Below are 26,852 nucleotides of genomic sequence, written 5' to 3' on the forward strand. Positions count from 1 at the left end.
AATACTAAAATAAATGTTATTTGCAAACAAAAGAAAGGAATGTATGATTACTGAATAATAAAGCTACACATTCTGTTTTCTTCAAAACTAAGAGCCACCTTGAAAGATCTTATATCAATAAGTGGTCAAGACTATTTTATTTCTCACACTGAAATATATTTTCATCTTAGAGCTCTCAAGGACAACAACTGTATTATACATAAAGCAATGATGCACAAAATCATTGTTGCATTATCTTTAATTAGATATATAAGATTCACATTACAGAAAGTGGTGGGCCCTGTCAGGTTCTTCACCAGAACTTAAAGTATCACCTGGAACACTTCTGTCAGATGTGGCTTCAGTTCCTGCAGGTTTTGTAGAGCAGAAGACAGACTCAGGACATTCCACTCCTCTCCACTCTCAGTACTGGAATGATGGTAGCACAGCAGCTCTATTTTGGTCTTCCCTAGCAGATCTGAAATCAGAACAATGCCCATTTCAGAAAACTGATTATACATTTGCAGACTTGTAATCTTCTAAGTCTACACTGCTAACTTTTGGTGCCAAAATGTAGTGATATTTTTTAAAAAATAAAATGGGTGCACAAAATAGATCTCTATTTTAACACACCCTCAATAAATGAAAAAGGCGGCCAAAAATTATGTCACCCTTCCCACTTTTTTGTCTCTCCCTTATGCAGTGGGATTTTTTTTTAAAAAAACAACCTAGTTCATAATGACTGCCGGTCATATAGCACATATTACGAGTTCATTACAAATTGTAATTTATAATAAACTCATGCCTGGAACTTCCAGATCTATATTTCAATCTTCTCTCCATTAACCATGCCATTTATTTTCATATATCACAGAACTGCTTTCCATATAAGTAATCCTTGCTTAGCAATTCTAAACGGGGCAGGAATTTCTGTCACAAAGCAGTCATTACATGAAACATGTGATCATATCACTTAACACCAGCAGTTCTGGTAGACCCAGCTGCAGTTGTTAGAGCCAATAGCTTCCTCAGTTTAGTATACCTCATCAACAGTATGAGGGGAAGATGCAGGAAGATGGTAAAAACAGCTGGATGTGGTGAAGCATGGCAAAAATAGTGATGACAGTGAAGTGCAGGATGACCAAAAGGACAGATATGGAGGAAGTTGAAGCACACACAGACAGTAAATGTGGTTGGACTGCTTGGTGCCTGAAATTTGATCACATGACTGTAGGGCTCCAGTAACCATAATTTTGAGGACCAGTCATAACTACCATTTGTTCAGTGCTGCTATAACTTCAAACAGTCAGTGAATGAATAGTCATTAAGCAAGGATACCCATATTTCCCTCCATCCCAAAGCCCATAAGCAGATGCTTATAGGTATCTATTAATACAGATATTATTCATTATATCATGGTTTAAAGCATCTTTATACAACTATTAATTTTTCACCTGTTATTTATCATGCCTTGGAGCGCTTACCATAAAAGTTCTTCTAAAATCCAATGTTATTCATAGATACACTAAAGGTGATTATATTCATGACTCGTCCTTTTCTATGTTTTTAGTCTTTGGAACACAAATTGGAGGCAACTTGGTTGTAAACAAAATTCTTACTAAAAAGTCAGTGAAGGGGATGAGAAATGCTTCGCCTTACCAATAATTCTTGGTAACACACCGACACTGGAAGTCTTGGATTTGTAGAACAGCAAAGGACCACTGAGAGGGACCAGTTGCTTGAAGGTTGCTCCATTGAGTTCTAGCAGGCATGGAATGGTGCCTTGCACAGAGCCAACAAGCATATGAGGGGTATTAGTGGCAGTTAGTTGAAGTTGTGCATTATTGCCCAGTGTTCTGTCAGTGTGAGTAGTGGTGATCTAGGAGTCAGAAAGAGGGAAGTTAGTACAGTTTTCCCTAAAAGAAATTTTCCCCCCAAATTTCTTCTTCCAAATATGCATAGCTATACTCTGCAGAAAGCTGAGTTCCTGTCTATCATGAAAATAGAACTGTACTATGTGCAGCCATAACTGGGCTGGAGAAAATGTCCAGTTTTCAACCTGTTTTATAATTATGGAAATATACAGAAAGAAATAGCAGCATTTCTTAAGAGAAATAACTTTACAGAAATAACTTAATGATCCTGTAGTTTTCGCAAAGGCCTATAATAAACTGGCCTTCGGTTCTAGGGATAAAGGGAGTTATGTACCTTCAACCCAGCCTCTTGAGCCAGAAGCAGCCCATTCACAAGGTTCACATCCTTCTGTGCAGTTTCTTGAAGGAGCCCCATTGCCACAGCAGGAATCAAGTAGTTACTAGACTTCTGCAAGGTTGAACCTAGTGAAAATTACAGGCATGATCAAATCATCAGAAGGCACTTAATATTATCTCTCCTCAGAAGATGTATAAACTGAGGAGACAAGTCCAGGGTTTCAAGCAGAAACCATCCCTGTAAGCAGAACTACAGGTTTCCGTTTGTCTCTTGTTAGAGACTACAACAGGTAAATCTTTTCCTGAAAGATGATCATCTCACCAGCTTCACCCCTTCAGAGAAGGAAAAGGCCTTTTGCCTCTCACCCTGACCTTTTTAAATAGGGCTTCCCTCCTGTGCCTTGATGTGATAGCCAGAAGGTGGCCTTCTGGCTATCACATAGATGTGTATATCTACACATACAAATATATATAAAAATGGATCCCATGCATCCTTTTGTTGCAGAAGAATTTCCCAAATTAGTTTAAGTGAGAATAAGCAATCCGAGGGAAGGACGTGATTAATCTTATCTAACCTCCAATCTAATCAAATCATCTTGTTTATATCTGTCTCTTTTCAGGGGAAGTAAATTCAGAACTATCTTCTGTTCTTTTCAGGCAATTGTACCAGTAGTAGGCCTTTGCTTCTTTAGCACCAAGAGCAAATGAGATTTTATGTGCAAATAGGAAATGGATAATGACAATTTGCCATACATAAACTTTAGCAGAAGATACGAACTGCAAAAGTACAAAATGAGAAATTTTGTTTCTACAAAACATGTTTCTACAACATGTTTTCTTAAAACTTTGAGAAGAGAGCAGAAGCCAAAACAATGAAGGAAACAAAAGGCATCCCAGAGAGGGTGAAAGTTATTCTCTTTTAAAAGAGGAAATCACACGCACAAGAGAAATTATGTAGGCTGAAAAATAAAGCTTTTCTGTTTAGTTAAGTAGGAAGACGAGAGAGCAAAGGCAAAGGAGTGAAAAGATTTTGGTAAAAAGCCAATATCTGAAAGTCAAGCTCTATGCCTGGATCTCTCATCTCACCCTCGGTAATAAGCTGCACTCTTCCATTCACTTGGTGGTTCAGTGCACGTAGCACACTTCCTAAAGCTCTAGCCAGTGCAATCCATGGCTTGGTATGGGATGCATATGCACTGCTGAGAGCCTGTCCATTTACCTGAGAGAGGGAAGAACAGCAGTGTGAAATTGCCTATTGCACTAGACTTCTAACCCATAACCATTTCCCCAGTTATTTTGTTTATAGTGCTGAGTCACTTAATAAATGAACTTATATTTTTTTCTTTATTATATCTTTAATAATTACAGATGGAATACCATTCAAGCTCTAAAGTACAGTGGTACCTCAGTACTCATCATCAATTGGTTCCGGGAGGTGTGATGAGTACCAAACACATTTTTCTCATAAAGAATATAGCGAGTCATAAAACAGCCAATATTGTCAAGTTCTAGCTTATGCGTTAGATACCAAACAAACTATTATTACCGGGACAATATTTGCACATCAAAATGCATTAAGTACCAAATTTGATGAGTTTCATAGCAGCTGAATACCAACATATCATTATATTATCTTCTTTGAAAATCTATTCCCTTGGAGTATTTATCCTGAGGCCTGCTTTCAATTTTAGAGCTTAATATCTTTCCACTATGTCAACCAGTTCTATTTTTATTGTCATTTGTTAAAAGTAATACTGGCATTCACACAATGAAAGTTAGCACTTATAAGCTGGATTGGTCAGTACAAGCACAATACCTTGAAGCTTGGCTGAACTTTAGATTGAACTTAATACGGTGTGCTTTAGCCTGTATTCAAGTTAGCTATGTTTATCACATCTCAAATGTGTTGTGATTTTGCTTATAAATTCAACTCTTTCTGAAAAAATGAAATGTGCTAGAATATGCAGAAACTGAGTTTAAAATTTGTGCTGGTCTTTGACCATTTAATGATGATAAGTTTAAAATTAAAATTAGTTACAAGAATTTTAAAAATGATATACAAATCATTAGTAGGTGAGGATTAAATGTAGGACTCACGGTGCCAACCAGTGCCTTGCCCTGGGCCAAATCTACAAGCTGCATGGCAATATCTCTTCCACAGCGGCTTTGAGCTTCTCTGGTACTGGCACCCAAGTGAGGACAACTGATTACATTGGGATGGTTAACCAAGGCTTTATCCTTGGGTGGCTCCTAAAAAGGAAAAAGAATTTGTCTAGTTATGAAAGGCTTAGTTGAGTTAGAAAGAAATTTTTGCCCTTAATAATGCAGACATTGTAAAACTCCAACTAGTTGAAACTATAAGGAGCAGCATTTTCAGATATTTAGCTCTAGAACACTAGTAGGCAACTATGTATTTTTTATCCTGAAATGGACACTATCCCCAATCAGAGTACATGACCAAAAATATGACCTTTTACTTCCAGAGTTCCTCAGCTAGCTTGGCTGTCAGAGGAAACTGCTGTAGAACTACTAGCTCCATCAGCACCACCACTTTGACCAGCGGAACTGAACTGTTAAAAGCAAAACAAGATGTCACAAAGCCTCACCTCTGTGAAAACATCTAAGGCTGCTCCTCCACAGCGGCCAGACTGGAGAGCCCGCAAAAGGGCACCTTCATCCACAATACCTCCTCGGGCACAGTTGATCACCTGGACCCCATGGCGGCACTGACCAAATGTAATGTCATTGAGAAGCCCTAGAAAAAAAGCAGATCAGAAAACTTGAATAAAAGTCCAATGTATTCTTCTTCTTGTAGTTACCCTTGTTAGAAGTTTGTAACACCACAATTATATCACATGCCAAGTGAACTGACTGCCTTTCCATTTATATAAAAACTTGAATACCATCTTTTCCTGTAGGAAAATTCAAAGCTGTGAACAAAGAAATAAACCAGTTAAGAAACATTATTCAAGTAAATTACCATAGTAAAACATGTGCTTTTCTCATGGTTTCCACAATTACAGCTGCAGAATTTTAATATAAAGACACATAACTGCTCTTCCTCCATTATCCAGAATTCTTCACTAACACCTTCTACAATGAAGTAATCCTTGTCTGCATCATTAGGGTTTTCTCATTAGGGTTTTTTCATATTACGATTTCTCCATTCCTTATCCCCAAAAGATTCCTTTTTTCTCATTCAAGATGCCTGCTTACCTCATGGTCAATCATTCCAAATTTCCTTCCTTATTGTCAAGCCCACTAGTTAGAACAGACCATGAAATCAACTCCGGATAGGCTAAAACTTTTATTAAGATTGGTTATATTAATAGAATCATGCAAGTCCGTTTGTGCTATACTTCCTCTTCCTCCTATTTTAATGAATTATGGAGGTGTCTGCTTCAGTCACTTCCTTATATTATTTAAAAACACTTCAGCTCCTTTTGCTGAGACAATAAATCCTGCATATCTCTGTCAAAATTTCTTTCTTACTCCCTAAACTGACTCCTTTCTCACTCAGTTTTGTTTGCATAAGTTGTATCTATTCCATTTGCTAATAATAAGCAGCAAACATAAGAATACATACAGTAACTCAGTATTACAGAAAGATCCCTCCAACATAACAAGAGGCCTCAAAACTGGCACTTCACCTGTGGTGGAAGGCAGAAGTGGGGTGTGCACTGTGATGAAGTCACACAGTGGCCAGATCTGTTCCAATGACAACTGTTCAACACCAAAGGTAGCTGACTCCTCAGACGTGATTATGGGGTCATATCCTATGGTCTACACAGATAGAAAGAAGAAAGAAAAGTTGTCTGAATAGCTGAGATTTCCATCTACCACCACTAGGAAATAGGGGCACTGGCTATCCATAGCCTTTTTGAGAAGAGGAGGTCCAAGGCAGCAGAGGGGGAAATCACTCTTACCTTCATGCCAAAGGACTGCATCCGAATGGCTACCTCTCGTCCAATCCTGCCAAGGCCTAGAATGCCTAGGGTCTTCCCTTGAAGTTCCATCCCCATAAACTGCAGCAGAAAGATACATTGGTTTGAACCAATTCCTAATCTCTATAAATATATGACATCCTCATAGAATCAGCTTCTTACCTTTTTACGGTCCCATTTTCCATCTTTCATTGAGGCTGCAGCTTGTGGAATTTGCCTGGAATAACAATTTCTGTTACAAATAGGCTAATAAAAAAAACCCCAGGCTTTTAATCAGGGTGGCATTGTTATTTCTTATTATTCTGTTTTTATTTGATAAGTTCCAAGTTGCTGTATTTTGATTTCAAACTATAATTGGTTACTACCAATTATATGCCTACCATGCACCTCCATATTAAAACTTATTTTACTTAAATTGATATCCCATGTGTAGAAATACAAAATACAAATATAAGTCAGTCAGTTACTCTAATGAAATAACTACAACTAATATAGTACCCTCTTAATAACTTATGAGATCTTAACTCTTTTCTCTGTTATTTAATATTTAATTTCTTGCAAGATAGAAGTTCAAGGTAGCCTGTGCTCTTGCTAGAATGTTCCATTCTTTCCCAGAAATGATATTACTTACCTGGCCAGACTCATGATCATACCACATGTTAGCTCTGCTGCACTGAGACTATTGCCAGTGGGAGTACTATGGAGCAAAGCAATAAGAAAGAAATAAAGGGTTAACAGTTCCTAGTCACTTAGGAGAGCAATCAACATAGGCTTTTATGCACTCGTTTCATACACATTGTTTTCCCAAAGTTAACCGGTAACATTCCAGATAGACACTACACACAGACTTTTGAGTGAAAAAGACAAAAATGCTGTTTAGGAAGTTCAAAAAGATAGTGCTCCATAATTGAAATTGTGCTTTCAATTCTCTGTCGCTAAAAGAAGAATCATATGAAGAAAAGGAAGACCTTTCATGGTGGGTCTCAAAATTTCAAAAAGTAGCCACCAGCAATTAATCTAATCTCTCAAATTAAACACCACACATAAATCCCTTAATTTCTATGCAGGCAAAATATCATACCCCTTACACTTTTGAGGTACCACAAATGATTTTATACTGCCCAAATAATTACTTAGAGATTACATATTAAAATGTAATGTTAGACTATAGTTTAGAGCTGTAGGAATGAACTTAAGAAAATCTAGAGTTTGCAGATTCCAGCTCACCTGTGATAATGAGATTGGAATATGGTTAATGTTTAACATTGTCACATTAAAAATTAATTTGATAATAAATCATGGAAGACTGCATGCAATCCTACTACCATAGCTAGTTCCTGAATTAAACAATTACAATCCATTTGTGCAGTTTCAGAGGTATTTCCAGTGATCAGAGTGCATTTAAATGAACTATGAAAAAATAAGTAAAAAAATGAAGAATCTGGACACAGCACATCAGTGACTTATAGGTGAAGGCAAAACATACCATATAAACTTAAAAGCAACCTGAAATATTTTCAAAGGCAAAAGCAAGAATATTTTCTCCCCCAGAGTTAATAGGAATTGCTACTCTTAAGGAGTTGTAGCTTTGGCAAAGATAAGGGAGATTTTTTTTTTAAAAAAAAAAATCCACCTGCTTGTTTTTTCCTTCAGGCTGAGCTGCATTGATTGAGTTGAATACAGGTAGTCCTCGACTAATGACCACAGTCCAAAATTTCTGTTGTTAAGTGAAATATTTGTAAAGTGAGTCTTGCCCTATTTAACAACCTTTCTTGCCACAGATATTAAGTGAATCATTGTAGTTAACAAGTTAGTAACTTTGTTAAGTGAATCTGGCTTCCCCATTGAGTTTACTTGTCAGAAAGTTTCAGAAAGTAGTTACATGACCTTGGGATACAGCAACGGTCATAAATATGAATCAGTTGCCAAGCATTTGAATTTTGGTCACATGATTGTGGAGATGCTTCAAGGGTCATAACTGAAAAATGGTTGTAAGTCAGATTTTCAGTGCCATTGTAACTTTGAACGGTCACTAAATGATCTGTTGTAAGTCAAGGACTACCTGTAGTTTTCCCTAGGGTGAGTAAGAAGACAGTCCAATTTCTCTTTGCCTGAGCCTATGCAGTGATGAATGTAGAGGATGAATGTAGAGGATGAATGTAGAGGAGAGAAATGATTCTCTTCCTATGAAGGAATAAGAGAAAAAACAAGAGGGTAATGATCTTAAGAGGTTTGTCACAGGCAAGGAAATTCTGTTTGGCAAGTAAGGAAAGATCTCAGAAGATATAGTTATGCTGAGCATTCACTTCTCCAACAAGTGCCACCCACAAACTCAGAGCAGAGAAAGGGAGATAGGGATTTTCATTACAGAATCCTAGTACCAAATGTGCTCATCCTTAGAAGGAAAGGCATGATCTCTTAAAACAGAGGCAACTAAAATTGTTTTCACTGAGTGACAGCAGATGTCTTTCAGAAAGAAGCCTGCCAATTCATTGCTCCTGAACCCTCTGCTTTATGAGCAAATCCAGGAGTTGAAGATCAGATCAGACAGGCTTGCTCTGGAATTAGGTGCCTGGTGATCTCTGCATTTTCTTCCATGTAAAAGCTGGGGATGCTTTTGCTCTCTGGAAACCTCTTGCTGACTTACTTCATGACGAGGATTCCTTTCCTTGTAGCAGCCTCCACATCTACATTGTCAACCCCAGTTCCGGCTCTCCCAATGATCTGCAACTTTTCCGCTGCATTGATGATCTCTGCAGTCACTTTGGTTGCCGAGCGTACAATGAGTCCATCAACATCCTGAAGAAATCAAAATCCAATTAGCAAGTCAACAAGGGAACACAAAGCTGCTCAGAGAACTATAACCAAGGTTTAGAAATGTGCCTTCTATTCCTGTTCTTAAACCAGACAGGTATCAGGAAACTATAAGGAGGCTGAAAGCTGCATCATTTATAGAGATAAGGATCCCAAATAAAACTATGGACCCATCAATTCATAGATCACCTCTACATTTCTTTCCCACAGAAACACTGCAGAAAAGTAGTAATTTTAAACAAAGAGCCTGAGAAGGCTAAAATGGCTAATCCACCTCTTCCATCCTTAGCTCTATTCCTCTTGTGAGAGGAATGGTACAACCTTTCTGTAAGTCAGTGGTTCTCAACCTGTGGTTTGTGGACCCCTGGGGGGGCTGCAATGTCATCACAGACGATCTGCAAAGGCTTGAACAAATATTACAATTTAAATCTTGAATTAAGTCGTGGGGGTCCGTGGCCATACTCCATGACTACAATAGGTAATTAAAGGAGGTCCATGGTGAAGAAAAGGTTGAGAACCACTGTTATAAGCAATAGTGTGACTTTGATTTCAAAAGAGGAAAAGCTAGTAGGTTCTCCATTCCTGTCAGCAAGATCTATCACTTAACCAATGGGTTGTCAGAAAGTTACAAAGGTTATGAAAAATGGCACAATTTGTGGATTGCTCTAGACAATGAAAACTTGAATGCCTCATCATCCATACACTTTATATAATTTCATTTGCATAATTTATTCTGATCAAGTTATTGATAATAAGGGTTAGTGAAATGCAGTCCTTTTGACTACTGGAAATCTAATTCAGACATGAAATTTAGAATAACAAAACTGGATAAAAGAATTACAGAATGGGTAAGACCTTAGAGGTCTTTACTCCAACCTCCTGCTCAAGCACAATTCTGGACAAATGACTGTCCAATCTCTCCTTAAAAAACCTTGAGTGAAAAAGCACGTACAACCTTTGGAGGCAAGCTTCTCAAAAAATCACTGGAGGTTAATTATGATTAAATTGGTTTTTTTTTAAGTTTTTTATTTTTTGAAGACAAACACTAACAAACACAAATATAAAACATCAACATAAAACCATCTTCCAAAAAACAATGTGTCAGTTGGTACATTTCTTTTGTGCAATGTCATAATATCAACACTTCCCCTTCCAAACATATATTCATATTACATAAGTCAATTATACACATTATATTATGTTACATTATATTGTTATTATATCATTATTAGACTCAACTATAAATTCACATAGTTCTTTATCAAGCAAATCTGAATTTTAACAAATCTGAGAATTCATTTCATTATATTCAATTATATAATATCATTACATCATATTGTCTTGCATATTGTACTATTACTTGTCTATTTTCTTATCTAACCATTGATAAAATAAATCCCAAATTTTATAATATTCTTTATCTTTTTGCTCTCTGATTGCTAGTGTCAATTTACTAATTTCTGCACATTCCATCCTTTTCTTAATAACTTCTTCCTCTATTGGATTTTTTTTCACTTTTCCAATTTCTAGCAAATGCAATTCTAGCCTCTGTTAACACATTTATAATCAAATACGTCAATTCTCTACTTCAGGCAAGATACCCAATAAAAATATTTCTGGTTTCAAATCTATATGCTGTTTTGTCATTTTTTCAAGCCATGTATGAATTTTAGTCTAGTATCTTAGCTTCCACACATGTCCACCACATGTGATAATATGATCCAGGTATCTGATGATACTTCAACATTTCTCTGATTTGTTCTTGAACATCCTCGCTATTCGTGCTGGGGGTAAATGCCATCTGTAAAACATCTTATACAAGTTCTCTTTATACACTACTGACAATGTCAATTTATAATTTCAAGACCATAATTTTTGCCATTTATCTAGATCCAAACTGCCATTTATCTAGTATCCAAAATTCTTCCCCCAGGCAATCATTGTTTCTTTAATCTGTTCTTCCTGCAATTTAATTCCAAGTAAATAACCATAAATTTTTAAAATCATTTTCTCATCAGTACCTGTTAAGATTTCATCCAATTCTGTAAGTTCATTATAAAATCACTCTGTTTTACAATCTTTATCATACCTAGAATGTATTTGCATATATATATGTATACCAATTCATCTTAATTTCTTGCTCCTTTAGTTCTTGTTTAGATTTCACCCTTTTCATTTAAAATTTCACCATATCTAACAGTATGTTCCATTTTGTAAATAACTAGGTATGCAAATGCTTCTGTAGTTGACAACCAGACTGGAATTTTCATATGTTGCTTTCTGATTAAATTGTTAATAATTGTTTTCACTATCAGGAAATTTCTCCTTAATTCTAGATCTCTCTCTGATAATTTTCCATGTTATTTCTTGTCCTGCCACAGGTGTTTTGGAGAAGAGGCATTGACTTACCTGAATGCCTTTTCTCAACATGAGGATGGAGAATCCACACACATGGGTTGATTCATGCCTTTCTGCCCAGAGACTGAGTCATCCAACTTTGCCACACCTCTTCCGTCCATGGTCAGAAACCCAGTCACGATGAAGGTGCAGCCACCTGATGATCTTCTTTGTGGTATTGGCTCAGCCTCCCACCAGGACACCGGACCAGGGTGGGAGTGGATTCTCCATCATCATGGTGAGAAAAGGCGTTCAGGAAAGCCAACACCCCTTCTACAGCATGCTGATTGGAGAATCCACACACATGGGACATACCAAAGCCAGCTATTCCTATGGGCAAGAAGCGGTCTGGTCCTGTGATCCCCCATCTGTACGTACTCGTTGTAGCACCCATCTGCCAAAGGCTGCCTCTGTGGAGGCGAATGTGTCCAGTTTGTAGTGTCTTATGGAGACGGGGAGGACTATGTTGCTGTCCTGCAGATGTCCTCAAGTGAGGCCTGTGTCACCCATGCAGCTGTGGTAGCTGCACTTCTTGTTGAATGGGTGGTTACTCATCTGGGTATGGGAAGAGCCTGAGTCTTGTAAGCCTTGGCTATACAAGCCCTTATTCTATGGTTGATGATGTGACCTTGGTACCCATGGAAGACAGTTGAAATGACACGAACAGTTCTGTGATGATGTTCTTTTGATGCATCTGCGGAGCACCCTCTTTTCATCCAGAGTGTGTCATCTGTACTCCAGGTCGTGAAATGGACCCGGACAGAAGTCTGGTAGCACAATTTCCTGAGCCCTATGAAAGCAGGAGTTGACTTTAGGGATGAAGGAGGGGTCCAGCCGCAGAACTACCCTCTTCATGTGAAAGGTGCAAAGATCTTCTCTGACAGAAAGAGCTGCCAGCTCCGATATTGTGATGGCCACTAAGAAGTTGACTTTTAATGTCAGATAATGCAGACTGATAGTCTGAAGCAGCTCAAAAGGAACCGAGGTGAGGGCCTGTAACACTTTAGCCAGGTCCCAGGTGGGGTACCTGTGAATCACAGGTGGTTTTAGAATAATGGCACCTCTGTTGAAGGTAGGTACCACCAGATGGTGTACCGTGGACAAGGTTGCCACTTGTCTGTGAAGTGTGCTAGGTGATAATTCCTTGTCTAGACCATCTTGTAAAAAGTCCAAGATTTGTGGAATAAAAACCACAGTAGTGTCCATGTCCTTCCTAGCACACCATTTACAGAACACCTTCCAGGTAGCATTATAAATTCTGTTAATGGAAGGTCTCCTGGAAGCTTGGATTGTTCGTATCACCTTCCCTGAGAAGTCGCCCTTCCTCAGGATTCTCAAGTGCCAGGTGGTCAATTGGAGCCACTGAGGCTCTGGGTGTTGCAAGACACCCTGGCTGAGGGAAATCCTGTCCTGAGGAATTCTCCAAGGATGGGACACTGACATGTAAAAGCCATGCCCCCTTTGGTCCTCCAGCACCAGTTTGATGGCCTGGATGTCCAACAGGTGTTGGACTGCCTTGTTCAAAAGATCTCTCTTGATGAGGTTCTTGGAGGTAGGGCAGTGGGTGAAGGTTCTTGGGGGTATGGAGAGGAACTCCAGAGTAAGGCCAAATCATACAGTCTTCAGGACCCAAGAATCGGTGGTGATATTCTCCCATTGGTTCGCAAATAGGGCCAGGCAGTCACCAATGAGAGGTGGGTCCTGGCAGTCATTCAGAGCGGCAAAAGGGACAGCCTCCAAAGCCATGAAAGGGCAACTTGGACTGGAATTGTTGCCTAGTCCTGTCTCTAAACCCTGATCTGTCTGATGGATGGTCAGCTTTAGTGGGGTAGGATTGTTGGAATTGAGTAAAGTCCAGTCCTGACCCAGTCAGCTGAAAGGACTGCCTGCAGGTATAAGGAGATGCCTGCTTATCCGCTCTTCTGGTAAGGGAGAAGACCTTGTGCTTTTCCTTGTTCTCAACAAGGAAGGGGTTCAAGGCATCCCCAAATAGGGATGCTCCTGTATAAGGAGCGGGGGCAAGCCTCCCCTTTGTTCTGATATCTGCTTGCCATTGGCGAAGCCATAATAAGCAGAGAGATGTGACATTGGAGGCGAGTGCCCTGAAGAAAAAATGGACTGCATGTAAGAATGAATCGGCTGCGAATTTGGCGGCTGCCACCAGTTTGTTAATGTCCTGGTGCATCCAAATTTCCTCTGGGGGAACTCTCACCTGCAATTGTTGAAGCCAGAGTAAGGATGTTCTAGTGAAAAAGGAGGTGGCCGCCGCTGCCTTAACTGCCCATGTGTTGGCCTGATGTGTTCTGAAGGAATTTAATTCCATCTCTCTATCTTCAGCTTTCAGGGTCTCCACTATGTCTTCAGACATGGTGGAGGGAGAGACAAGGGAAGTCAATGGCTCATCCAATGCTGGCAGTTGAAGTGCCTTAGAGGAGGGGAGCCATATTATCATTTCCCCACGGGGTGGGAAAGGTACCTGGCTGAGTCCATTGTCTCTGGACAACCTTGAGGAACAGCTTAGGACAGGAATGTCGTGCTGCAATTATGGTAGGTTCTGAGAACACCTTGCTGTTAGAGCCACCTGCTGGCTCTACTGGAGTGCGGTACTCTGAACCTATCTGAGCTGTGGTTCTAGCTTTGTGAAGCAATGATTTAAAGAGTGCTGGACTGTACAATCCAGTAAAGGGGGGGAGGATCAGGGACCAAGTCCTCATCCTGTGAGAACCCCTGCTCCCTCTGGTCCTCCTCCTCTATCACTGTTGCCCTGCTCCTGACTGAGTGGGCTGGTGATACTGACCTCTGGTGCCTAAGTACCTCTGTAGGTAATTGGTACAGATGGATAGTCTGTATTGGGGGCTCCAAGGTCAAGAAAGGATGACTTATTTGCAGTGTAGAGGCCACAACATGTGACATGGCCTGAGATATAAGGGCCTTAATTTCATCAGACAACTCTAGTCCATGTTATCTGCTGGGTGGAGCCCCACCACAGTAGAGGTAAATCTGAGCTCTGGAACCCTGGGTCTATCCCTAATCTGAGGTTTAGCAGGATTAGGAGCCATACAGGCAAATGGAAAAGTTTCCTTTGAATTTCCTCTGCTGTAGGAAGAAAAACCTGCTCTCTATCACCCTCTGGTGACCATGCCATTTGAGTCATAGACAAAATTTGCATTAAAGGCTGTTGAGGGCAGGAAAATGCAGCTTCTGACTGGGTGGAGGGGGTTCAGCCTGCCTTTCTGCTCTGGAGAACTGTTTTCCCAGGACTTTTTGTCTCCTATTCGCATCCTTTTCTTCAGCTCTGGTAGGCTTCCTTGAGTAAATGGCTTTTGCTCTTATTTTATCTGCTGCATCTTTGCTTGCAGATCTAACCTTCCTGGAACAAGGTTCAATATTTTTTTGCTTCAAAGGATTTTTTCAAAGCTCATAATGAGTGGGTTGACCAATATCATGTCAAGGCTGTTAGGCTTCTTAAACATTTTTATAATCAATATCCTGATAAGCCTAAATGATTTTTTTTACCCCTTTTCTCTTTTCATTATTGTTCTGCAGACTGACGTCTCCACTGGGAGGGCAGCATGTCAGGCCCACCATCATGTCCTGCCATTCTGCTGAGGAGAGGAGGGATGGCATGCTTGGGGTTTTTCCATTTCTGCTGTATGCTTGGGAGGGGGAACTGTCCTTTTTTTTTTTTTTAAAACAAATTTTATTCAGTTTTTCACATAAAAACAAAAAGCTCTTTTTAGTGGACAACATATTTCCGGATCATCACTTTTACACACAAATATGACAATAGTTATACATTCATATATGCATACTTAATTCTATTATTACCTTTTCCATTCCAAACTTTCAGAAAGGAGAGAAACAAGCAAATTAATCCTAGTCTCTTACATTAATCTCAATCCAAACATCCTTTCATTTCAATTATTTCAAATATAATCCTTTGATATTTATTTTAAAAACAAAAAATAACAATGTTTGCCTAATAAAAAATGTTACCAATGTCTCTCCTTCCTTTTAATAGTCTATATTAGTTTATTAATTTAAATAGTTCTTTAATCTTTAATATTTTCTTTCCATCACACATTCTTTCTATAAATTCTAGATTAATACAAGTTTTAACACAAAAGAAAAAGAAACAAGCATAGGTTTCCCCCTTTTACTGCTTTGAGTGTGACACCTCAGTGGTTAAAATATACCTTTATTCCCTCATCTTAATTCCCAATAAACCTTTATTTTTAAGTAGTTACAATAATAATCATTACATCTTTTAATTTGGATTCCGCAATATATTTTCCCCCCTTAATTTTATTTCTAATTTCAAAAAGATAAAAGGGAAAGATTGACTGTTTAATTCCTGGTCACTGATATTGACCTCATTTTTAAACATCTTCACATTCATTTCAATTATTACAATTTCTTCAATAGACCTTTTCTTTTAAAGATAAAAATAAAAATGTATATTCATCTAATAAGAGTTATCAGTATCTAACCCTCCATTAATAATCTATATTACCCTATTTTCTAAATATTTTTAATTGCAAATATATTGTTACCCCTTGTCACCCTGCAGAATCCCCCTTTTAATTCATCAACCATTATCTCTGAAAAAACAATTTATTTTCATCATTTTACTATTTCCGTGTTTCTTTATTTCCTGCACCTGTTTCTTACTGCCTCTCCTCCCTTTTTTTCCCCATATCTTTTCTCATTCCGGTTTATATCCCTCTCTTTCTTGATATCTTCCTTTCCCCTTTTCTGCTGCGCCTTTCTAACTCTCCTGATTTCACAGGTATTCCCTTTTTGATTATCTTCTTAAATCTCAACTTTTTAGCCTTCCTTCTTTCCCCTCATCTTTGTGGTGTTCTTTATTTATTGTATTGTCTATTTAAAATGGCTTCTCCTTGAGTCGACTTCTCCTTTTCTCAAGTTCTTTCTTCTTGTTCTTCAATTGCCCTCTCCATTTCTTCTAACACAGAGCAAAGTGATTCGCCTCTTTCCTGTAGTAATTTTCTCATATTTTTAAGTTCCATTCTTAATTCCCGAAGAGATATCATCATTACACACTCTTATATTTTATAATCGTTGAAGCCCACAAAAAACACTTTTACTTTCCTTCTTTCTTCTTCAAATTTTCTAAAGTTCTCAATTGTTCCAACCCAGGGTCTATACAAAAACATCAATCAATCCCACAGGCAGTCTTTCCTTGCTTCTTTCTTTATTCTGGTTCCGCTTTCACTTTCTAAAGTTCTTACTTTGTTTCAATATTTTTTAACATTATATCGACATAAGTTCATACAGATACAGGATGATTTCCCTTTTGTTTGAGTTTAAGTTATTTGTCAGAAGATGGCATTCTCCATTATACAAAGTCTTCACCTTTTCTCCTATTTTATTTATTTAGGGTTTTTCGAACCTCAATATTCCAGCACAATCCAGTCTCCAATTTGTAAATTTTATTATTTTTTGACAATCTTAAGTCCAGCTTTATTTTATGCCTTTTTATTGCCAAAATATTTTAGTCCAATTTAATTAAGTCTTTAGTTCCATCTTCTTCCTTTCCCGGTTCGAAGCCCCACTTAGCTGTCAAAATTATTTTCTTATTTTTTTCCTGTCCCTTTGTATTTTCCGCTGCTCACTTTTCTTTTCTTAAAAGTTCAATGTTACCTTAATCCCAGGGTACTTTTGTTTAGTTGTTTCGCCCAAGTGTCCCGGCTCAGATGTTGTCCACCTCTTTCTTCACTCCTGCACAAATCTTAGTCCAGCTGAGTCCTCCTCTTCGGGGTGGCCATTTTGGACCACCGCTTCAGTCATTTTCGGGGGTAAAAAGACCAAGCCCAGGAGGGGAGATGCTGCTCCCCTAAACCTGGCTTGCAGCTTCCCCTTGCTCCACTGCCCCTCCAAGGCAGCTTCAGCCCCTAATCGCAATGATTGGGGCTCTCCAACGAAAGAGCACGGACCATAGCAGCGGACAGTCATGATCTACGGTCCATCAGGGAGGAGGGCTCAACCCGGAAGTCCAGGGGGACTGTCCTTGAAGACGGGACAGACTCCTTTCCAGACCGTTTTCACCAGGTTCCAAGGCTATTGTGCCCCAAGTGTGAACTGTTATCTGCCCAGCACCTCAGTATTCTCAAAACATCTTCTCAGCATCACATTGGCTGTCAGTGGACTGGTCAGGGGGGTTGGGAATGGGAAAACAAAAGTAGTGCTTTTACTTTGTGCAGGACCTTCAGATTCCACCTGACTTTACTGCAACCAGATTCTCTCAGTAAAATTTCTTTTGATTCAACTCAATGGATTCAAGAGTCTTGCTTTCCTGAGGGGGCAGACTAGGGCAGATCTGACACATTCTTTCAAAATCAATTCTCTATTCCTGTGTCCATTTCATTGAAGGCAAAAGGGGGATAAGTAGAAATTCCATATTTGTGCATTGTAAATCCTTTGCATGAAAAAACAACAACCTAACATGCAGTATATGGTGATGTATCACAAAGAAGGAAAAAATAAGATATTACTCACATGAAGTATAGGCCCTGCACTCATTACTTTCTCTATCCCCAGGATCCTCCCTGGACCCACACACTATCCCCCCGCCAGTTGATTCTTCTGGACAAGGTTCAATCTGAGTCAAACTGCAGCAACCAGGAGTTCCCTCTTTAAAGAATCTATTTGTAGAAATGCATACTGTATACAGCCCACCTTCCTTTTTTCTTTAACTCTCAGACTAGAAAGATATTATGTAGTGTACAAAGTTTAACATAACTTCCCCGTTAGAAGAGGGGGAGGAAGAGAGGTTTTTCTGTTATTATTGATCACCGGGAAGCAGCATGTAATCAGTTTCACCCTGCAAAGGACTTATCAGGCTGCAGATCTTTTTACTTCCTTATGTCCAATAGGCAAAGCATGGGGAACATTAAGTATATTTTTTTAGTTTTCTTTGGTTGTCAGACAGGTGCAGCCAAGTTCCTTTCCCGTTCCAGGTTAATATGAAGCCAAGCAAATTTTATCTCCCCTCCCCCCTTCCTCCAAACAGGAAGGGGTGGAAACAAGGACAGACAGAATTTCTTCAACACAATCCCACCAATTTCCTTTCTAATTGCTAAAATGTCCTTGGGATTGGGAACAGCCATTGGGAACAACCCAATTTCAACAGTTGTTCACAGGACAAGAGCCAAGGATAAATTGGGCCAGTTCCCAACCAGCTCTTTGTTCTACAATCTTCCAACATGATTGGAACGAAGAAATGAGGCGGGTTATGCAAATCATAGCGGATTTGAGTTACCATTGGCTGTGCCTCCCACTGAGTTTAAAGAACAACGGTTCTCCAAGAAGCAAGTCAACTGGGTGAGATTCTAGTCACCCCAATCCTTCAGATTTATCCTTCAATTTTCCCATCATCCCCAAAGTAAGATAGCTTTTAAAGAAAATCCGGAAGGTTTAGACTTGGAGCATTAGCACGTCTGATTTACAAATTCAGCAACCTGTATTCGAGCAAACTATTCTGGAATCTCTTATGTTCTCCACTATCAAGCCAGAGTTGCACTTTATGCTCCCGCTTTCTATCTTGCAATACTTGTATTATTTTTGCATTCGATTTATTGTAGTCGCCGCTCCGGCGGACTCTTGGCGGCTTACAGAATATAACAGATTGTTTTAAAGTAAAAACTAAAATCAGCCATTAAGGTGGGGGAGGAATTATCGAGCTTGAACAAATCTATCTCGCATTGGTTGCTACACCCTTAAGCCTCCACTATTGGATCACGAGAGTCAGACGGATAGGAAGACTAAAATAGCGAAGTGCTCCCTAACCTCCAATCCCGTTCCTTAAACGAAATGAGGAAAATATTCTAACTTTAGTCCCGGCATTTTTTTTACAATATTGATATGAATTCATGAACAGCTGGAAATGGAGGGAGGGGGACACAGCTCATCCTCCGACTCTATCTTGCCCAGCTTAACATTTTGTCCCCCCCCTTTCCGGCATTGAAACTTATCCAGGAGATTATTTGATGGCTAGAGGAGTGAAGCGAAGTAACCTCAGGTTCTTTTGGTCTTACCTTGATCTCGGCCTGCAACTGTTCCTTGCTGAGGTTAGATTTCTCTAGGACTTGGATTCCGGCCGCCTCCAGGATCTGCTTGCAGCAGGGGTCCAGGCTATCACTGATCAACACTTTAGTCAGAGTGAGCACTCCTGCAGCTACCGCCGGGGCCATCCTAGCTTCGTGGTAAAGCTGTAGCTACTCCTTTCCTAAGCACTTGCAAGCGAAAAAAGGGAGAATGCTGCTTCGTAGCGCGTGATAAAGACTTTCTCGCCCTTCGTTCGATTGGAGCGGAGTGTCAAGGTCCCACCTCCTCCCCCTTTTCCTCATAACCTCCGCCCCTCCGTGGAATTTTCCCTGCACCAGCACAAATCCCTTAGCTTCATTCTGCCACTGTTGAATTTCTTGTTGACAAAGGCAAAGCGGACCCAAAGCCAGCTGGCTCTCGCTTCTTTCTTGCCACTGTTTAGTTTGTCCCTTCCTTGTCATGAGCTGAGCTGGATGCATTGCGGAGACACCTCGGTTGCCCCAAGGCTTGCTTGGAGCGGAAAAGGATGCAGCTGGAAAAAGGGCAGAAGGCGGACTCTGCTACGAAGGGCGCTTATTTTCGGGTGTAAGGCACGCTGCGCCAAATAAACGAGGCTTGGCATTCATCCGAAGGGAACAACACATGTCTGCGTTACATCAGCAAAAATCAGTAACTACCACGTCAGCAAGAATACGTCGATGCTTTTTTTTAATATATAAATTTCATTTGGGTTTTCACAAAAACATAATACAAATAAAACATCTTTTTTTGAGAATAGCATGATCCCAGGTTATCACTTCTTCATACAGACAAAAACTCAATTTCATATTCATCTTTGTGTTCTATTCCATATCTTATTACTATTTTAACATTTTCTCCATAATTTTTCCCCTCCCTTGATTTTCTCAACTTTATTTTTAATTATCTCATATCTAAATTCAATTATATATCTTTTTCTAAGTTTCAATGTCTTTCCAATCATTATATTTATACTTTTGTCTTTGTTCGGGTATTTTCCCACGTCATAGTAGTGGTGCTTTTAAAGTTGTAGCAACGTTTCAGCAGAATCTCATCTGCCATCATCAGGCTTCTGTATTGTGTCCGTCTGTGAGTCAGACTTTTACAGTAGTTTCAGATTTAAATTTGGGGCAGCCTATTGCTGTGCCAGAATGGTTTTTTCTTCATCCTGATTGGTTGGGAGTCTTGGTCTGTGTTTATTGGTCTCGGAGTTTGCTGTGTTCTGCTTGATGGGTGTCTCTAATATCTTTTGTCTGTTTTTTGGCTCTTTTTGTATCTTGATTGGCTGGCAGCATTGTGTTACTTTATTGGAGGCCTTTAGTGCAGCTTGGCTTCAGGTAAATGGACGGCTATCATTAGTTAGGAAGCTGGGTTTCATCTGGGTGCCTGGTTGGGATGTGTTTGAGCTGGATCATTTGAGAATCATCAGAGAAGCCATAGAGATTGAAAAAAGACCAGAAAGCATGAATAGAAGAGATGATTCCACCAGGCTGTCAATCATTTGGAAGCCTGCACTCACAAACAAAAAAATCTCCACACCACAAGCCAGGCAAACACCTGGGCACAAACAGATCCCCCCTGATACCTCCAGCTCAAACACATCCCAACCAGGCACCCAGATGAAACCCAGCTTCCTAACTAATGATAGCCGTCCATTTACCTGAAGCCAAGCTGCACTAAAGGCCTCCAATAAAGTAACACAATGCTGCCAGCCAATCAAGATACAAAAAGAGCCAAAAACAGACAAAAGATATTAGAGACACCAATCAAGCAGAACACAGCAAACTCCGAGACCAATAAACACAGACCAAGACTCCCAACCAATCAGGATGAAGAAAAACCATTCTGGCACAGCAATAGGCTGCCCCAAATTTAAATCTGAAACCACTGTAAAAGTCTGACTCACAGACGGACACAATACAGAAGCCTGATGATGGCAGATGAGATTCTGCTGAAACGTTGCTACAACTTTAAAAGCACCACTACTATGACGTGGGAAAATACCCGAACAAAGCTGAAGGCCATATATATATATATATATATATATATATATATATATATATATATATGTATGTATGTATGTATGTATGTATGTATGTATGTGTATGTGTATGTGTATGTGTATGTGTATGTGTATGTGTATGTATATGTATATGTATATGTATATGTATATGTATATGTATATACATATATATATATGCATCTTTGGTTATTCGGGTTTTCTCCCGCGTAAGATTGGAAGTATCTAGGCAACGTTTCGATGAAGTCTCATTCATCATCTTCAGGCTTCTGTCTTCAGCCGTTTATTCTAAGTTGCCATTCTCATTTTATTATTTATGCTTGTGAGAAGGCAAATCCCAGGTTTGGGGCTCTGAACTGGCTCATTTGTCTGGTTTTCTCTAAGGAGGAATTCCAGTTCAAACAGGAGAAGCAGAAAATAAGGAGCTCCAATGCCTCTTGCTGGATCTTTTGTGAAGATTCAAGGCAAAGGAGTTTTCTGCATCGAATTGGAAGTGAACCTGAAGATTTTTAAAAATATTATACAGATAGTCCTGTAAAAGTTCATTTAGTGACTGTTTGAAGTTACAAAGTGACATGACCGTTTTTCACACTACTGTTGTAGCATCTCCATCAAAATTCAGTCACTTTCCACAACGATAATACCCTCTAGCTGAGGGATTAGAACCAGTTTATGATGGTGCTCCACACGTGTTTTGAGGACCCCCTAGCAAGGCACAAGCCCACATCAGAGAGGCCAGCACAGAGAACTCTGGCCAGATGCCCCTTGACAAAGCTTCCTGAGCCAGCTCCCACTCAGCCTCCCAGAGTCATCAAATGTGGCCAAACTGGTCACCGGGCTTCTGAATGCCTGGCTTGAGCTCAATTTTCACTGCATGGGAGAGGGTGCTGCCAAGGTATGTAAATTGGTCCACTGCTTGCAGCTTTTGTCCCTTCACTGTAATGATGTTGGGCTTTCGGAGCTGGCTGATGCATCACTTCGGTCTTCTTTGTGTTGATGAGGAGGCCAAAGTTGTCTCATGTTGCTGCAAATTTGTCCACACTGGCTTGCATTTTCTGCTCTGATTCAGCATTCAGGGCACAGTCATCATATTAGCTTGTTAAAATCTGTATCTCCTTGTTAGGTATAACATTGATACCAAATATGGTTTGGGTGAATAAATATATAAAACTTAGATATCATGGTTTAAGTGCTTATCACTTTAAGCACAATGCAGCAGGCAATTAGCCGATTAAGGGTGCGGTTAGAAGTTACAATATAAGGAAGCATTAGAAGCTGAAATACTGGCTGTAGCTGTAACTGTGTGCTGCTGCAACTAACTGTGATTACTGACTGTGAGTGCCTGTGACTGAACTGTTATTGTTTGCTACTGTTTGCTGAATATCCAGCGTTTGTTTCTCTGGAGAGTGAAACCGGAGGAGGAGAAGATATCTTTATCGGCTGATAAAGATATTGCAAGGACTCTTAACTTGGACTATACTAGTGAGTCTTACTGGATGGAAATACTGTGAATGACTTAATGGACTGAATGACAATGCTTAAACTCTAACTGGATTAAAAACTATTTAAACTACAAACAGTGTTTGTGTTCAGTGTGTGTATACTCTGGGGCCCTTCCGCTCTTCTTTGGCTGCCTGGCTTGACTACTGCTGCAATACTCTGCTAGGGGTTAATTCCCAAACCCTAACATTGGTTATGGGCCCAGCAGCATAGTCTAACTAACCAGGATATAGCAGAGAGAGTTGGTGTGAGTTGCACATTACTGTAAAAACAAACTGTTTTAATTAGTTTAAAATAGTCAAAATATCTGAAGAGTAATGGCACAAGTAAATTTGTCACAACTGTCCATGATATCCAGGCTGGATGGAACAAACTATGTTTCATGGTCAATGAAATGTAGTTTACTTCTACGCAGAGAAGGTTTATGGGACATTATAGCAAACCCACCAGATGTGAGTAGATGGGATCCTGCTGATGATGATGATAAAGAAAAGTTACAAGACTTTAAACTGAAGAATGAGCAGGCTTTATGCATCATAGGACTGACTTTCTGTGATCAGCAGCTTGTCCATATTCGTGGAGAAGAAAATGCTGCAAACTGCTGGGAGAACCTCAGGAAGATTTATGTTCGGGACAGTGTAGGAGCACATATAAATCTTACACAGAAGCTTTTTCGAACGCATCTTCAGAGGAATGGAGATATGTTAGTTCATTTAAACTGTATGAAGAGCATTTTTCAAGATTTGCAAGAAAAAGAGCTTATATTTAATGAACTGCAACAAGTCTACATAATATTATCTTCATTAGATCAAAGCTATGATGACTATGTGACTTTGTTAGAGGTATTGCCAAAAGAAAGCCTCTCATTAACCGAGATTACAGGCAGGCTACTAGAAGAAGCCAGAAGAAGGCGTGAGCGTGACGAGCTGAGAGAAGATAAGAAAGAAGAGAAATTATCTTCAAAGCTTGAAAGAAATCAGCAAAGCAAAGTAAAGCACCTGGAAGAAGAGAATTTATCTTCGATAGCATACACAATTAAAAAGTGTTTTAATTGTGGAGGCAGAGGACATTTGGCAAGATTCTGCAAAAAGAGAAAAAGCCAGAATGTAAAAAGCCAAAGAAAGCATTTGAACTAGCCACGTTAAGCAACTCTGATGTGAAGAATAATTTATGGGTGGTTGACAGTGGCGCATCCCACTGCATCACAAGAGATAAGACAAAATTTATAAAAATGTCTACAAGCTCTCAACATATATCTCTTGCCAATGGCTGGAACCTGAAAGCGAAAGGTCAAGGTTTTGCACGTTGTCCGTACATAAACCAGGATATAAAAATGTTGTATGTACCGCAACTAAAGTTTAATTTGCTTTCAGTAAGGGTATTAGATAAATTAGGTTATGTAATTACTTTTAAAGATAATAATTGCATAATTGAAAAGATAACAAAAGGGTAACTGCAGCTTTAAATGGAACATTATATGTCTTAGATAATAGTAAGAAAGGGAGGCTCAAACTGTATTTAATAATATAAAGCCTCATGATGAATGTATCCATTTATTGCATAGGCGTTTGGGGCATGTAAATTTTAAAATGCTAAAACGTACAGTTGAGTTATCTGAAGGAATAAGGTTAAAACCTTGTGATAAATATTTACGTTGTAATGTTTGCTGTGAAGATAAGAGCAAGGTATTGCCTGCAAATAGGCTAAATGGTTTCAAAACAAAAGAACCTTTAGAAGTAGTATTTGCAGACATCATAGGTCCAAAGAAACCCAGTATGGGGGTGCTAGATATATACTGAGCATTATGGACCATTATTCTAGATATGGGTTTTGCTATTTGAAAAGCAAAACTGAAACATATCAACATTTTTTCAATTGGCTTAGGTTTGCTGAAAGAAAGTCTAAACGGCAACTGATAACCCTGGTGACAGATAATGGCACGGAATTTATTAATAACAAATTCCAGAACAGACTTAAGATAGCTGGAATAGAGCATAAGAAGTCTGCTCCATACAGGCCAGAACATAATGCTTTTATTGAAAGAAGAGGCCAAACACTACAGGCAATGGTTAGAACAATGTTAAATGATTCTGGGTTACCTGATTCTTTGTGGGGAGGCTACAATGTGTGCTAATAACATATTGAACAACGTTGTTAATACAACAACAGGTGAAATACCATTCACCAAGTGGCATGGCAGGAAACCTGATCTAAGTTACCTGCACACATTTGGTGCACCAGCATGGGTGCATATTCCTGCACAACTCAGAAAAAAAGGGCAACATAGAGCTAAAAGATTTTTCTTCGTTGGTTATCAGGCAAACCATAGGGCATATAGATTTTGGGAGAAAGGCACATCTAAAGTGTTATGTAGTGCTAGTGCCCAATTTCTAGAACATGAAGGATGGGAGAAATTAGAACAGGATGCCAATAAAGATGTAATTATTGAATCCTATAGAAATCCCATTAGTTATCCCTGTAACTTTAAAAATAAAGTAAAGAGACAAATACAGGATGAAATAGTGCCCATAAAGGAAGAAACAGATTCAATAGCTGAACAGGATGAGGAAGATGAACAGGTAGTAGTTCAACAAAGTCCTCCTGTAAGCCCTGTAATTCCCAGAAGAACTACACGTATATCTAGACCGCCTGATAGGTACCAGGCTAACACAGTGTGCCAGATTAATCAAGTTCCTAATTCTGTAGAAGAAATAAAAAGTATCCTACTAAGGAAAAAGAAAGTTGGTATGCAGCAATGAATAAGGAACTGAATTCATTAAGTGATATGAAGGTGTATGAGAATGCCAAATTACCTGTAGGAAATAAATCTATTGGCTGCAAATGGATTTTTAAGGTAAAAACAGATAAAGATGGTAATTTAATCCATAAGGCAAGGTTAGTAGCCCAAGGTTTTAGGCAGAATGCTAATGACTATGATGAGGTGTTTGCACCTAGTCTTAAGGCAGCAACCTTGAGGGCAGCTTTAGTGTGGGCAGCTAGTAAAAACTATATAGTTAACCATTTAGATGTGGAAACTGCTTACTTGCACGCCCCATTAAAACATACTATTTATATGAAAAAACCTGTTGGTATTAAAAGTGAAAATAAGGATAATAATGATTGTTGGTTGTTAAAGAAAAGCCTCTATGGTCTTAAACAATCAGGCTATGAATGGAACCAGTATATTGTAAAGGAACTAGACAATATAGGATTTAAAGCTGGTTTAGCCGATCCATGTCTGTTTAAGAGGGAGACAAATGGGAAAGTATCATTATTATTACTATTCACAGATGACATTGCATTGATAACTGAAACTAATGATGAAGCAAATAAAATAATAGCATCATTAGGAAAGAGAATAAAGATCAAGCAATTAGGGAGATAAAGAAGTATCTCGGTTTGAATATAAAGAAAACACGGAAAGGTTTTAAGATATCTCAGGAAGATAAGATAAGCAAATTGCTAAAAGATTACAAGATGGAGCTTTGTAAGCCAGCTAAGACTCCAATGAGTCAGGAGTTTAGCAACACTGATGAACAAAGCCCTGAGTTTGATAAGGTGATTTATCAATCTTTAATTGATAGTTTGAGTTATATTAGTAATTGGTCTAGACCAGATATATCGTACTGCGTGAATCAGTTGGCTAGATTCAATTCTGCACCATGTGAAAGACACTGGATTGCAGCTAAGAGGATATTAAGATATCTTAAAAAGACAATGAATTATTCATTGTATTTAGAACCAAAGGGTGATTTAATTTTGAGTGCTTATGCAGATGCTAGCTTTGCATCAGAAAGAGACACTAGAAAGTCGACTTCAGGAACAGCCATAATGCTGGGTAATACATTAATAGGCTGGAAGTCAATAAGACAACAGCATATAAGTTTGTCTACTATGGAGGCA

The 26,852-nt window shown here is 39.1% G+C and overlaps 1 protein-coding gene and 1 long non-coding RNA gene across 2 annotated transcripts in view; one reads left to right on the plus strand and one right to left on the minus strand.

Annotated features, from left to right (window-relative positions):
* Positions 1–220: 220 nt before the first annotated feature.
* PHGDH (phosphoglycerate dehydrogenase) lies at positions 221–19,616 on the minus strand. The gene is made up of 12 exons (XM_026681827.2): positions 19,402–19,616; positions 8,781–8,932; positions 6,765–6,830; positions 6,296–6,350; positions 6,116–6,214; positions 5,840–5,972; positions 4,796–4,944; positions 4,287–4,439; positions 3,276–3,408; positions 2,188–2,315; positions 1,639–1,858; positions 221–457 (listed from the first exon to the last, which is right to left on the minus strand). The coding sequence occupies exons 1-12, from the start codon at positions 19,555–19,557 to the stop codon at positions 303–305; spliced, it is 1,599 nt and encodes a 532-aa protein (XP_026537612.1). The 5' UTR covers positions 19,558–19,616; the 3' UTR covers positions 221–302.
* The window catches only part of LOC148131348 (uncharacterized), a 62,274-nt gene continuing 53,854 nt past the window's right edge, over positions 18,433–26,852 (plus strand). The window contains exon 1 of the long non-coding RNA XR_015749101.1: positions 18,433–18,749. This is a non-coding gene — a long non-coding RNA (uncharacterized LOC148131348). The remainder of the gene's footprint in view (positions 18,750–26,852) is intronic.

The sequence above is a fragment of the Notechis scutatus genome, chromosome 3 (assembly GCF_049901735.1).
Source record: "Notechis scutatus isolate UNSWTSFEM ecotype Mainland chromosome 3, rNotScu1.2, whole genome shotgun sequence".
NCBI lineage: Eukaryota > Metazoa > Chordata > Lepidosauria > Squamata > Elapidae > Notechis > Notechis scutatus.

Coding starts and splice junctions, on each gene's coding strand:
- PHGDH (XM_026681827.2), bottom strand. CDS start 19,557: ATGGCCCCGGCGGTAGCTGCAGGAGTGCTCACTCTGACTAAAGTGTTG. Junction 6,215..6,295: donor GAAAATGGGACCGTAAAAAG/GTAAGAAGCTGA, acceptor TTTCTGCTGCAG/TTTATGGGGATGGAACTTCA. Junction 5,973..6,115: donor TGCAGTCCTTTGGCATGAAG/GTAAGAGTGATT, acceptor CTATCTGTGTAG/ACCATAGGATATGACCCCAT.